The sequence below is a fragment of the Leptodactylus fuscus genome, chromosome 6, assembly GCF_031893055.1.
Source record: "Leptodactylus fuscus isolate aLepFus1 chromosome 6, aLepFus1.hap2, whole genome shotgun sequence".
In the NCBI taxonomy this organism is placed as follows: domain Eukaryota; kingdom Metazoa; phylum Chordata; class Amphibia; order Anura; family Leptodactylidae; genus Leptodactylus; species Leptodactylus fuscus.
This window is the reverse complement of record NC_134270.1, coordinates 121,250,575-121,264,397: the sequence shown is the minus strand read 5'-3', so window position 1 is coordinate 121,264,397 and position 13,823 is coordinate 121,250,575. Positions and strand designations below refer to the sequence as shown.

General features: G+C 45.1%; 1 protein-coding gene across 1 annotated transcript; it reads right to left on the bottom strand.

The window, feature by feature from the left end:
* Window positions 1–3,177: 3,177 nt before the first annotated feature.
* On the bottom strand, window positions 3,178–13,793 carry TMUB2 (transmembrane and ubiquitin like domain containing 2). The gene is made up of 3 exons (XM_075278373.1): window positions 13,695–13,793; window positions 6,396–7,054; window positions 3,178–4,638 (listed from the first exon to the last, which is right to left on the bottom strand). Exons 2-3 carry the CDS (start codon window positions 7,043–7,045, stop codon window positions 4,275–4,277), a joined length of 1,014 nt encoding a protein of 337 aa, XP_075134474.1. The 5' UTR covers window positions 7,046–7,054; window positions 13,695–13,793; the 3' UTR covers window positions 3,178–4,274.
* Window positions 13,794–13,823: the final 30 nt, after the last annotated feature.

The following is a 13,823-nucleotide window of genomic DNA, read 5'->3' as shown; positions in this document are numbered from 1 at the left end:
CGATTGGGAAAAGTCATTTTTAGCTAAGCACATACATGCATAGCCTTTAGAAAGGCTATTCCACACCTACATTTTGTATGCTAATTTGCCTCCTCTGTGCATCCGGAAGTGTCTGTGATCACTGTCTGCTAGTCTCTGTGTATGAGAGCAGAGAGATGAGGCATCAGCACAGCAGCCTGTGCTGTACACACACATAGAGAATAGCAGAGAAGAGTGCACGGTGAGACTTCCGGTGCACGGAGAAGGCTAATTCGCATGTGAATAAAAACTGACTTATTCAAACACTACTGAGGCGATTTACATACAAAAGATGTGTGTGAAATAGGCTCTCAAGTATGTGCTTAGCTATAAATGACTCTTCCCAAAGATAGAGCCCCTTTAAGATGAAAGGTCATCTTTCCTGTTAATAGCTACTGCTCCTCCGATTCCAGCACAATCTCTCTTCTGAACACAGACCTGAAGTTCTTTACCAAAATTTTGTACAAAAGATTGAAATGCTTGGCTTTGTCCCCTGCCGCCAAGGCTGCAATAATACCAGAAGGGCTGTGGACCTGGTGGAGGTGGCCAAAAACTCATTCACCCCAGCCCTTAACTTAAGTCTAGACGCTGAGAAGGCTTTTGACCGTTTGGACTGGTCATTTATTCAGGCCACTTTGTTCGTGTTTGGGTTCTCGGGTCCATTCCTCACTGCTATTAGAGCCCTTTATTCCTCCCCCTCGGCAGCGGTCAAGCTCCCTCACACTTCCTCTCCCTCCTTCCCCATCCGTAACGGTACCAGTCAGGGATGCCCCCTCTCTCCCCTGATTTTCGCCTTGTGCATAGAGCCACTGGCGGCTAAGATCCACCAGGATCCAGACGTTAAGGGTATACTGGTTCGGGATAAGGAATTCAAAGTATCTCTCTTTGCGGATGATGTCCTTTCTCTTTCTTTCCCCCATACCACTCTCCCTAATCTTCTGCGTCAGCTTCATACCTTTAGCGACTTCTCTGGTTATAAGGTGAACCCCTCTAAGACTGAGGTCCTCTCTCTCAATATTCCTACACCCACTCTCTCACTACTCCAGGCTAATTTTGAATTCCAGTGGTGGTGTTCTTTTATCCGCTATCTGGGGGTCCAGATTACCTCCTCCTATTCAGCTCTCTACTTGGCGAATTACCCGCGCCTATTCCGCGACCTTAGATCCCTTCTCGATAAATGGCGAACCCTCCCCGTATACCTGTTGGGTAGGATCGCCACTGTCAAGATGACCCTTCTCCCAAAACTCATTATTTTGAGACCCGTCCCGATTGCTGAACTTCGTGGTTTGCAGAAGGCCATCTTCCACTTCATGGGGCAGGCTAGGTGTCATTGTATCCCGCACTTGGTTATGCTGGCAGGCAGGGAGTGTGGGGGTCTGACTGCCCCAGACCTGTTGCACTACTATTGGGCTTCCCATCTGTGTTGTATCCCATTTTGGGCCACTGTCCTGGCTTACACCAGGTGGGTAGAGACTGAAAAACTCTGGTTGGCTCCCATGCATCCCAATGCTTTCCTCTGGGTGGCCTTCCCCCTCTCCTTACTTATTGGGCCCCATCCGTTTTACCTGCTCCGTCTGGTCGGCCTGAAAGACCAGATTTTCTCTAATGTCTCTGCGGTCATTGATGGTCTCCATTCTCTATAACCCCCTTCTACCCACTAGCTTGTCTTCCGATATGGTCCGGGTGTGGTCTAAGGCGGGTACATTCTGCATTGCTGATATGATAGATCTGGTGTCCTTGGAGCTCAGGCCCTTTGATTACTTTGTGGCTAATGTAGGTCGCCCCAAGGCCGAATGGTTCCACTATTTTCAGGTTGTTCACTTCGTCCGATCTCTCCATAAATCCTCCAGGGTCTTTCTTCCCACAGCCTTCGAGAAAATTTGCAGGGCAGGCACCTCTACTGCAGCCTTTATCTCCTCTGTTTACCGGCTTCTCTCTAGTCAGGTGCTTGGCTCCCCCATCCGACATCGTTATATGTCTAAATGGGAGGATACTTTGGGTGTAATTATTGCCCCGGGACAGTGGCAGATTGTTTGGTCGCGAGCTCAGAAATCCTCCCAGTATGTTAACTTCAGGGAATCGCAATTTAAACTTTTGATGCATTGGTACCACACGCCAGCTCTCCTCCATTCGCTGAACCCTGCTCTTCCCATGGGGTTCTGGCGCCACAGTACTGCTGTGTACACCCTGTATCACATTTTTTGGACTTGCCCCCTCATACTGGGCTTTTGGCAAGAAGTTAGAGTGTTGACAGACTCCCTTTTCCTTCAAGGAGTTCCCATAGACCCCCCCCTCACTTATATTTTGAATCTCCCGCCCAGGCACCTTGGCCGCAAGACCTCCAGATTGTTTCTATACCTCTGCACCGCAGCTAAGACCCTTATTGCTAAGCATTGGAGGAACCCCACTCCCCCCACTGGTACAGAACTCTTGGCCTGCATCAAGGATGTACAAAGTCTTGAATTTCTGACGGCCAGCCTCAATAACACATTGGAGACCTTTGACTTCATTTGGTCCCCTTGGGATGCCTATTGCGCCCTGCAAGGCATGTGACCTAGTATTCCCCCTCATCCCTCCTTTCTTCCCCTCCATCTTTATGCATCTGTGTCCCCCAGTATTCTTGTTTTTTTACAGCTTCTTCCTAATACGGTTCTTTATGTTGGTACCTGATGCGGGATTGGTGATGTGGCCTCTCCCTTTTCTTTGTATTCTCCTTTGCAATTGTTTTCTTATTTGTCATGTTAAAAAAAATTCAATAATAATACAGTTAAATAAAAAAAAAAAAAGACTAATATAGAAAACACCTTAATAAATTCCTTCCATATATTGTAGACCAGGAGTCCTCAAACTGCGGCCCGTGGGCCACATGCGGCCCGCCAAGCACTTCTGTCTGGCCCCGCCGGCAGGCGTGCATTTATAATGAAGCTCCTGGAGAGCTCAGGCCAGGCCATGGAGCGCACTTCACTTTACCTATTGGAGGGCACCGCTCCCGATGTCTGTGCGACCTGCTCTGCCTCCGGCCCACTGTTTAAAAAGTTTGAGGACCCCTGTTGTAGACACTCACTTAGTACAGGAACTGTAGGTCAACAAAAGAATGCCCAAGCAAGACAACCCAGGTAAATAAGGCTCTCGACCCTCAAATCCAGTATATGATGAAGCAAAATTATTTTATTCATTCATATATTAACCCTGTAAATTTAGATTTAAAATAGGATGGAAGGAATCAAACCCGTTCCCCTCCGCCCTTGTCCTCCCCTCCATAGAATCAGTTACTGTAGGGGATGACGCAACCATCTAAAAAGTAAAGCTCTCATTTCTTGTCTTTCGTGGAAACATCTACAGGTCTCCCCTTTGTGTCACTCCATCAACAATACAGCACAGATAAATAAAGTACAAGATCGGATTGTAAGACGATTCAAAGACAAACTCCAGATCGTGATACTAAAAATCACAAAGCTTTAAAGACGACCCCAACCAATGTGCAGATAATCCCTGAAGGACATGTGGTACGTCAACCGATGACGATTACCAGGGGGTGTAGAGCCTTATAGTTGACATATTCTCCCATATTTTGTAAAAAGTACTCTCAATGAGATGAGGTGCAGATAGATACTGCTAAAATAAAGAGTGTGGCTCCTAAAAGAGTGCATCACGACATGCACACAATTCCCTAAATCTGTGGTTTGCCCAACTTCAACATGCATCATCCGAATTTCATACAATATGTGGAAAAGAACAAGATCTTCTGAGAGATCAAGTGTGAGGGCCATATATTATAGTCTAAACTTGACTCTTAAGGTGGCACATTAGAATAGACGGTATAAATATTGCTTTATGACCAGCATTCCACCTTTACAGGAGCTGTAGATTTACTAGAATATGACCCCTTCCTTCTGGAGCTGGTATCATGAATGGTTCCATATTCTAAGGGACAATGTCTGCTAGATAGAAAACCTTGCTCCTTTCTCTATAGCACAACGATGACCTCAATGCCTGCATTGCGTCTTAAAGGTTTTGGGGTGATGCTGTATGGCATAATATGGACCGGTTAAGGTCTATAGGGATACATCGGGGCACCATGACGACAACAGGCGTATCTGATACCGCACAATAATTTTATACTGCATAAAATCATACTCAGTACTGCCGGATTAAGTCTGATTAAGGTACTGATACAGAATACATAGCAGAGGCATTCTTGGTTTGTCCCACCTACCCAATAGTCCAATCTTCCTGTACCCTCACTGCACAGTCTCTTATCGTCCATACATGCCAAAGACCAAAAAGCTGAAGAATACAGTGACCCCCACCAAAGAGACAGTGGCTGGAGCCGTGAAAAACTGACGATAGTTGATCCGGAAATACCATATCAGTGCCAACATGACCACAAAGACTGGGATCATCAGGTTCCCAATGGGTGGTGAGAGGCCACCATGCTCCTGGGAAGTCCCTCCTGATTCAGGTCCTACTGGGGAGGAGGACACTGTGGCCTGAGAACGGTGGCAGTGGATAACACAGTTGTCTGTGATGTGGAGGGAGCGCAAGGTCTGGGTGGAATCATGAAGAAGTTGTCCCTGGAAGATGAGCTTCATCTGGGGCTCCTGACCAGGGAAGTATTTACTGATGAGAGAAGACGGACACGTTTAAGAAAAAAGTAGAACACATTATTCAACATACAAAACAAGGTCCTCTACATCTTCACTGTGCCCTGATCAGACCGGTTATCATAGTTTTGCTGTAGGGCCAAACGACACAGATGCATGTTTGGCCTTATAGGTAACCTCAGGTTGTGTCGTGCCCCACCCCATAGGTAAAGATGCGTAAGCTGTGCCCATCCTCTTCACCAGCCATTAAAGCAGACCACCACTTTCTATGTATTTACACCAGGTTTCTTTTGCCATACTTTTCTAGTACTCATCTAATTTTTCAGTTGTCTCATCCGCTCCCTCAAACCTCCCTGGTAAGCACAGCAGTACTCATCCTTACCCAGTTATGGAAGCCCCCCCACAAGTACTAAGTAGACACAGCAGATCCCTCCCACCCCCAGTAGTCAAAGCAGTATAACCATCTGCTACCACTCAGTAGTCACCCCACCTTTCCATTCCCCTGGAGTTATAACAATGCCTAGTAGGACTAACAGCATGCCCCTCCTGACTGTGGTCACAACATCCCCAGAGTGGTCAGTCACAGTTGTCCCCCTCACCTTCTCTCACAGCCAATGTGTCTCACACTTCACTCATACTCCATGATGCACCTTTTTTGCCAACTAGCCAATGGTGGAAGGGCACAATCTCTAAAGCTTTTAACATCTGCAGTCTGGCTACTGGAGTTTGTCCAGGCCCGATTTAACCCGAGCCATCTTCACAAGTAAAGACTCACACCTTTATCTGGATGCCTTTCATAACATCTGGTCTGACAACATTTTTCAGACGTCAGCAGGAAACTTGCACCTCTACAACAAACCTACATATCTATATAGTAAAGATACAGTGAAAACATGACAATAATGGCTTTGCCAGTCTACCATAAAAACAAAGGGACATGATGTAACCAGCTCACCATGCATTGTGAAGACCACAAGATGACCACATACATGTGACCCTTTAAAGAGGCGGTGAAGGTCCACAGTTTACAGTGACATCTTCTGGCAACATCTTTTTGCTGTAGCAGACACTAAATGCCACTTATACAAGAACTAAATGCCTCCAGCCAATCCTGGCTGTTAACCCTTTACACCATAGCATGATAAAAAGGTACTTCTCCCTTTGATCAGATCACTGGGCTTCCCAAGAACCCAACTGGAGACTAGAGGGATCTAGATGGACCTCCAAACACCACTGAAGAAAAAAAAAAATTCAATTACCCCACATAAAGCAAGGCTTCATAGTGCCATGTCAATAAACGACTACATATAGGGTTTAGTTAGTTTGCCTCACATTTCAGCAACCCCATCTTGTCATGAGGGGGGTTGTCTCACTAAAGACAATAAGATGGGGAAAAGTGTCAGACTGATTGGACTCCCAGGAATCACAAGAACAGGGACCTGCAAGTTTCACTGTAATGTGAGTGTCTGGCTACCACAGCAATCTCTAGTAGCCGTATAGATGTAACTGGGGCTATGAATGTGCCCCACCAATCTATTCAAAAGAGCCCTTAGGAGAAGCTGTAGGTAACCACATTTAAGGTGGTTTGGGGCCTGGTCATTAATCACTTAAGAAAGCAAATTATTATTTATCCCTAACTACATGTCCAACCTATTTCTCGCCAACCGTTGCACAACCTCCCCCTCCATAACATGAAAACTGTCAGAACATACTAGGAGTTGTGGTTATGCAAAAGCAGAGGTGTACTTTAAGAACCAGACAAGATTTTCTCACCTTTTCAATGTCCCAATGGTGTCATCAGGCCTCACCAAAGCCAGTTCTTCAGTTTCATTCAGAAACTTGAGCCTCACGGTGATCATTCCTTCTTCAGGCTGGGTCTGCTCCGGAACTGTGGCAGACTTTTTCCTCCATTCATGATCTCTGCCTATGCTTCGCTGCCTGATAAGATTACCCTGCGCTTTATCTTCATCTTCTTCTGGACTTTTACTTTGAGCTACTCCCTGAGAACTGTCCTGAGCTGCAGCATCATCTTCTCCCTGCACTTCCTCCTCCTCCTCACCCACAGGGGGCACCGGCTGACCACGCTTAGGCACTCCTTGGATATCCAGCATCTGATCAAGGGTGGAATTCTCAGAGTCTGTATCTTGCTCACCTCCTTGGCCTTGCTCCCCTTCTTCTGGTTTCTCCACTTGAGGCTCCACAGGCCTAGGCGGTTCTGGACTTGGGGGCACAGGATTACTAAGTCCTATAAGAGGTTCTCTACGTCCGGCGGGTATCAGACTACCGAGTAGAGGGTCATTGCCTTCAGCTACATACGTGGACAGCCATGCCAAAATCAGTGCTAGGAGTAAAATAAAAATTCCCACTACAACAGTCACCTCATCGCCAAGCCCCTCTATCATGGTGGGCGGGGGCGACTCCATGCCCGTGTCCTATGGAGAAAAGAGAAAATTATTAGTATTGAATCAAACCTTTTATTTAACATTTACATCAGAAAACTCCAGATTACCTTAAAGTCAATCTTTAACATTATACAGGCACCATGCCACATTTGCATATAGTCAGCTGGGACACGTATCCAAACCTTAAACTAGTTCCATTGGTGCCAAAATGCCATTCAAGCCACGTCACATTCTTACTGCCCAAGGAGCTTCCAGAATCAGCGTTCATCATAGACAAGCCAAGGACAATGATGGACACCCATTGAAATTAATAAGTCTCCAATGATTTTTTTTGGCTATTTGCAGTTCTTCAGGCTCTATCTACTGGACTCTTCTACCCAATACGGCGTGGTAAAGGGGGTTGTATACTTTTTTTTTTTTTTTTTTTTAAATCAGAAACAGAACTCTTCTTGTTCATAAGATACATATTGCAAGCTGGTATATCTTATACATCAGATAAGTTACAAGAGTCTGACCTCTGAAGGCTCCAGGAGCAACAATTAAGAAAGCCATTAAGATGTATGGGACTGATGCAGACACTGGAGCACTGCTCTCAGTCACTGTCGTAGCTATAGGAGGTGCAGAGGTAACAATTGCTACTGCAGCCTGAGGGGGTGGAAAGACCTCTCTTCAACACCTTTATCATCATTAGCCCATGGCACATGGGGGCCCCATGCCAGGTTTTACATTGGGACCCAGGAGCTTCAAGTCACGTCTCTGCACTTGGCTAACTTTAGCAATCTCAATGTCAATAGAGCAGTGGTGTACATTCATGATCATTGCTTCATTCCAATAAGAAATACGGGACCCCTGTTCTCTTCATGGGTGGGAGGGGAATTGATCCCACATTCCTGATCACGCGCCCCTAGGGGCATCTAAACACTACAAAAGGCAAAGCATGCACTTGTGAAATTTTCCCCTCTCACACAGCGGCTGCTGAACGTGGCACATAATGTAGGTCAGAGTAACCTACTCAATGAAGTCAGAGCTATTATTTCTTTATGAGGAGGCAGATAACATCACAGACAGTCCTGGCACTGATAAACAGTGCACCTCACATAACCCCACACATCGGGCCAGTCACAACATGCTATGGAAATAGCCCTATACTGGATTAGCAGCAATTTACAAGATGCTGTTTCTTTTGGTTTTGGTATTTTTTAAAGCAGTAGGTCCACAGGCTTTATTCCATAGCATAGGGGTGTCAAAACATGAGCACCATTATCACAAATGCCAGTTCTGGTACATACATAAACTACATGGAGAAAAGAATCATCTTCAAATGTAGGTGTTTCAGTCCGTGGCAGTGCCACAGATATATAAAATCCAGCACCTAGCCATAACATAAGCGTTTGGGAAAGAATGATTTGTTCTAAAGATCTCACTTGTAGTAGGAGGTCACCACTGCTACAAGACCATTAGTGAAGTTATTTCCCTTCTATCCTACCATTATGTGTGGTATGTATGCCCCCTATGGTGAGCCCATGCCACCTATTCTGAGAATACCCCCGGCATCAGGTCAAAATTCAGATCTATTCCATTAACCCCAAATTCTTCCCTTCTTAATCTCACAACTTTCAGTATGGGGAATAAATCATTCCAACTTCTTCTCCATATCCTAGTTAATTTCATCTTTCACCTTCCCATGCTGCAATGCTAAAATAACATGGACAACCCCTTTAAGGGTTCTCAAAAATAAGGAGGGGTGGAGTGCATATTCCATAGACACAGTCACAAGTAAGCCAGCAGAGCTCAGTACAAGCAGTTATTGGATGACATGGGGCAAGAGAGACCTTGGCCTAAATCGCTTAAAATGGACAAGGACTCTGCATGCATATGGAAAAGGAACATCAATTCAGGCCCAAAGTGGTAGAGCATGTACCGTGTCAGGGTTAGGCTGCCAAGTGCATAAAAGTCACCAACATTCTGCCGACAAATTGAGTGCCAAAACGCCTCTTACAACAACATCAGCACAGAAACTACGCGCCAGCAGCTTCATGTAAACCTTACATCAACAAGTACAATGCCAGGCATCGGTTGGAATGGTCTGAAGCAGCGAAAACAAGTCTGTGGAGTGAAGTATTACAATTCACTCTCTGGCAATCCAATGGATCAGGCCGATTTGGCAAATGCCAGGAGAAAGTTACCTGCCTAACTGTATTGTGCCAACTGTCATTTGGTAGAGGAGAGATATTGCTTGGGGTTGTTTTTCAGGGGGTTGTCCTTAACTCCTTCCCTTAGTAAAGACAAATCTTAATGCTTAATGGAGTGGTCCAAGAAAACAAAAAACAAAACACACACACACACCTTTAACTTTCACAACAGTAGGGGGAAGGGGATTTCATACTCGCCTGTCCCCGATGTGCCAGTGTCCTCCCAGTTCTTCTACTCTGACAGTTTCATCCAGGTCTCTTCCCGAGCTCTGCTGAAGATGGTAACTGGCCTCAGTGGTCACATGACCAGAGCATTGGGGACAGGAGAGTAGGATACAAACACACACACACTTCTTTCTTTTCCCCACTGCCCCCAGCAGATTTAAAAGTTAAAAGTGGTTGTCCATTCTTTTCCCCCTGGACAACCCCTTTAAAGCATACCATGAAGACATCTTGGACAACTGTATGCTTTCAACAATGCGGGAACAGTTTGGGAAAGGGCATTTTCTGTTCCAGCATGACTGTGCCCCAGAGCACAAAGCAGGGTTCACAAAAGCATGGTTGGACAAGTTTAGTGTGCGAGAATTTGTCTGCCCCGCACACAGCCCTGACCTCAACTTCAAAAACTTTGGGATGAACCAGGACAGGGAGTGAGCCGGACCCTCTCCTAACATGTTCATCACATAACCATGAAGAGAGAGTGTATATATATATATATATATATATATATATATATATATATATATATATATATATATATATATATTATATACACACACACTAATAATGTCTATCTATATCACAGAGCTATGGTAACTATGCCTGAGGAAGAGGCCTAGAAGTCTTGAAAGCTTGCAATCTGTCATCATTTTAGTTAGCCATAGAAAAAAAAAAAAAAAAAAGCTACTTAACATTTTGAATACTTCATATCCACTGGCTAACACAGTACAAAGATATTTTTCCTTATAGGACTATGGACTGATTTTTACCCTTTGAAAGTAAACAAAGAATGACAACAAGCAGATGTCTAGACAATCACAATGACTCGGTACAGAGTGTATACTGGAAATTCTTTTTCATTATACAGACGACAAAACATTTATATGCTGAAACTTGAAAAATCCTTTAACAACCTTGTACGGATCTAATATATCTATAACCAGCCAGCATGGTGACTCCACTGGGTTCTGGGTTGTTTGCATGGGATTCCTGCAGGTACTCCAATTGCCTCCAACTCCTATCACAACACATCCAATTGTTATTTTACTGACTTCTATAACGCCATCATATTCCACAGCACTTTACAGATATCATCAACACTGTCCCATATAGGATTCAATCTAAATTCCCTATCAGTAGGTCTTTGGAGTATGGCAGGAAACCCACACATACACAGGGAGAATAGAAACTCCTTGTAGATGTCCTCAGCTGGATATAAACCTATGACTCAGTCGCTGCAAGGCAACAGTGCGGAGCCAAAATAGTCAACCTTGGACTCCATCTGACCCGTTTTTTGTTCATTTCCATCTTTTATGCTGCAAAGAATAGTAGTTGCCCAGGTAGAGAAGCTACAGTGTATAATGTTTTTGGCTAGGGTCACATCTGCACTCGTTGCACGGTCGCGGTGGGGGGAGGACTTTAGATGCAGAGAGAAAAGCCCTGCAAGGAAACTGGCCAAAAAGCCGGCGGACCCCTCCTACTCCCCAATTTAGTCTATGCAGTCTCCGGGTAACCACTTTTTAAGCAGATTGGGTTTCTATTTTTCAGACACCCAAACTGCAGGTGTGAACCTAGCATTAGCAGGACTACTTTAGTTTGGGGACACATCAACTCAGACTCCAACTCCTGCTCTGACCAACTAATTCATTTAAAAGAATAAAAATAAATAACTAGTATAAACCACCACACACCCCTGAATTTCTATTAAGTAAATACGTAACAAACAGCATCTAATTCAATTCTAATTTTTTTTTATTTTTTTTATTTATTTTTTTTTTTTTGGGGGGGGGGGGGGGGGGCACTTCTTCACACCACCCAAAATTGGTGCTGAGTTCAACTCCACAGCCCTACAGCTGCCCAGAAAATGTCTGAAAGCCACATTTTATATACAACTCATAACATGGCAGATGGGGAATGATGGGTTTTGGATCTTCACACTAACTGTGGTACCCCCCTACAGGCAAAGATTCCTGTATACACATTGACAACAAAAAACACACCCGAAGAGTTGTTGGTAACGAATGAAACATCATTACATTCACTAGTGATTGCAATATTAGCACAAGGAGGCTCCAGTACCCTGCTGAGCCACTTCTAACTTGGATACAAGATGAAATAGTTAGGCATAATGACATGAATTTTCCCCACACATATTGCAGTTGGGCTTGTAGAACCTGCACACTTGTAGCCCGTGGAGACTGGCGCTCCAACTGGTCTACAGTGTTCAATCTAGTGACTGGGAAGGGCCAAGGAAGTGTTGCAATCTGCCAGGCACATTCCTGTGAAACCCTTCATGTGTGTGGACGAGCATTATCCTGCCGAGAAATGCCAGTTAGAAGCTCTACCATGACGGGTAACACTTCTCACCACAGGATATCCTGTACATATCGCTGAGGGTGTCCTTCATATCACTACAGTCACAAGATGGCTCCCCAGATCATCAGACCAGTACTTGGGGCAATGTGACACTCCACAGCAAAGACCAGATTGAAGCGCTCACCATCAGGGCTCCATACTTGAACCTGAATCACCAGATTCCAAACACAACCTGAATTCTTTGCTGAAGGCGATACAGTTTCACGCCATAGCAGCATAGCTTTATTGAACCAAACACCACGCAAATAAAGGCAATGGAGGCTGGCCGACAACGACAGGACACAAAGTGGGCACCATGACACCACATTTCCTTCTGCTAAAAGGGGTATTCTGGCAAAAATATATAAAGGTTTGCTAGTGTTATTAATGGGTTATCCTTAGCAGTATTTTGAGTGATTTCTGGGTTTCTCTGAGAGTACCTAGCATCTTCTGCATTTGTTTACTGGGGTGTGTAGCTTCTTGCTGCAATGCATTCTGGTAGTTGTAGGCTCTCACTATCTCCAGCTCACTCACCCCCACCCACCAACCCTTCCTAGATATTCCTCACACTGCTAGCCTTCCCTAACTCACTCAGCCCACCCCACTCACACTATTATACTTTACCTGTCTCCTTTCAGTCTTCCTTCTGCTGGGAACATACAGCGATGTGCCCATAGCCTTCAATACTTCTCTATTGCACATGCCTCCAGCTTGCACAATAGAGATACATTGCCAGCTTCAGCAATATCAATACACGTGCCGATGTCATTGGAGGAGGAGTCGTACCCCAACTAAGGAAACCCAGACAGGAAGAAGATGGGTAAGTGTGATGGAGAGGGAGTAGTAGTGACAATCCATTTCCAGAAATGGGGAAACGGATAGTCAAAAAAAAAAAATGCCCTTTGGCGTGGTCAAATGACCGCCCCAGGAATATGGGTAAACAGGCATTTTTAATTAATAATGTAATTAAAAAGTAGGAGGGTGTTTAGATTAGTGTGGAGTTTTAGGGTTATCCCGGACAGTCCCTTTAAGCATCTGGAAGTGGTCTGGGCAGAGACAGTCATCTAATGAAGGTGCCACCCGTGTCTGGATGGTGGACAAGAAAACAGTGGGAACTGCTTGTGTTTGTTGGTGGATCAAACAATCCTCTGTATTGGCAATTTATGTGGTCCTTCTGGAGTTTGTCACCTTGCATGAATGCTCTTAAGTAGTCACAGCGCCAAACAGTCTGGATAGTGAGCCATTCCTTGAAACAACCACCTGGCTTCTCCAAGTCCAGTAATAGCCCCTAATCTAAGGCAATCAACTAGGCAAAACCTCTGTAAGTGCATTGTAGAGGCACCTCTAGCTGTCAACAATATCTCACCAAGAGGTACACTACCCAAAAGGAGCCTTTTGCCAGCACTGTTACTCCCTGTTGTGGCACAACTCATTGTCTATTAAAACTAATGCAACCCAACATTTTAGGGTTTTTTTAGCCTATAAGTGTATATTGATGACGTCCTCAACAATGGATGGAAACCACTGACGGATTATTGGGGTGCTCTATGTCCATGCCACTATATGTAATAATATGCCAGTGATCATCCCTGCCACAGCAATAACATATGGAATAAGGATTCTAAGAAAGCAGAAAACCAACAAAACACATTTCTATTGGTCACTTGCAGACACCACAGGTGAAACACTTGTCTATAAGCTCCATAGCCCCCATTAGGGCTGTCCGTGTACTGAGCCTCCCCCGTACAGCGCCATATAAACTACGGAGCCCTGTATATTTGTATTAGCGGGGCTCCACGGCACACAGCGCCATGTTTACTATGACATAAGAGCCGCTGACACGTCCTCACAGCACAGCTATGAAGTCATCCGCACACTCCTCATAACAAAATGACGTCACTCACCGCCGGCCACCGCTGGGGTCCTGACAGTCCCAATCCAGACCACCCGACACAGGAAGGCGTGGCGTCAGCTAGACTGCGACCGAGAGGGCGTGTCTACGTGACATCACCAGTGAGAGCCGGAAGTTATCA

Bases quoted from the DNA above. Each gene is read 5' to 3' on its own strand.
- TMUB2 (XM_075278373.1), bottom strand. From the start codon at position 7,045: ATGGAGTCGCCCCCGCCCACCATGATAGAGGGGCTTGGCGATGAGGTG. The intron at 4,639-6,395 runs GTGAGAAAATCT...TTCTCTCATCAG, and splicing joins ACCATTGGGACATTGAAAAG to TAAATACTTCCCTGGTCAGG.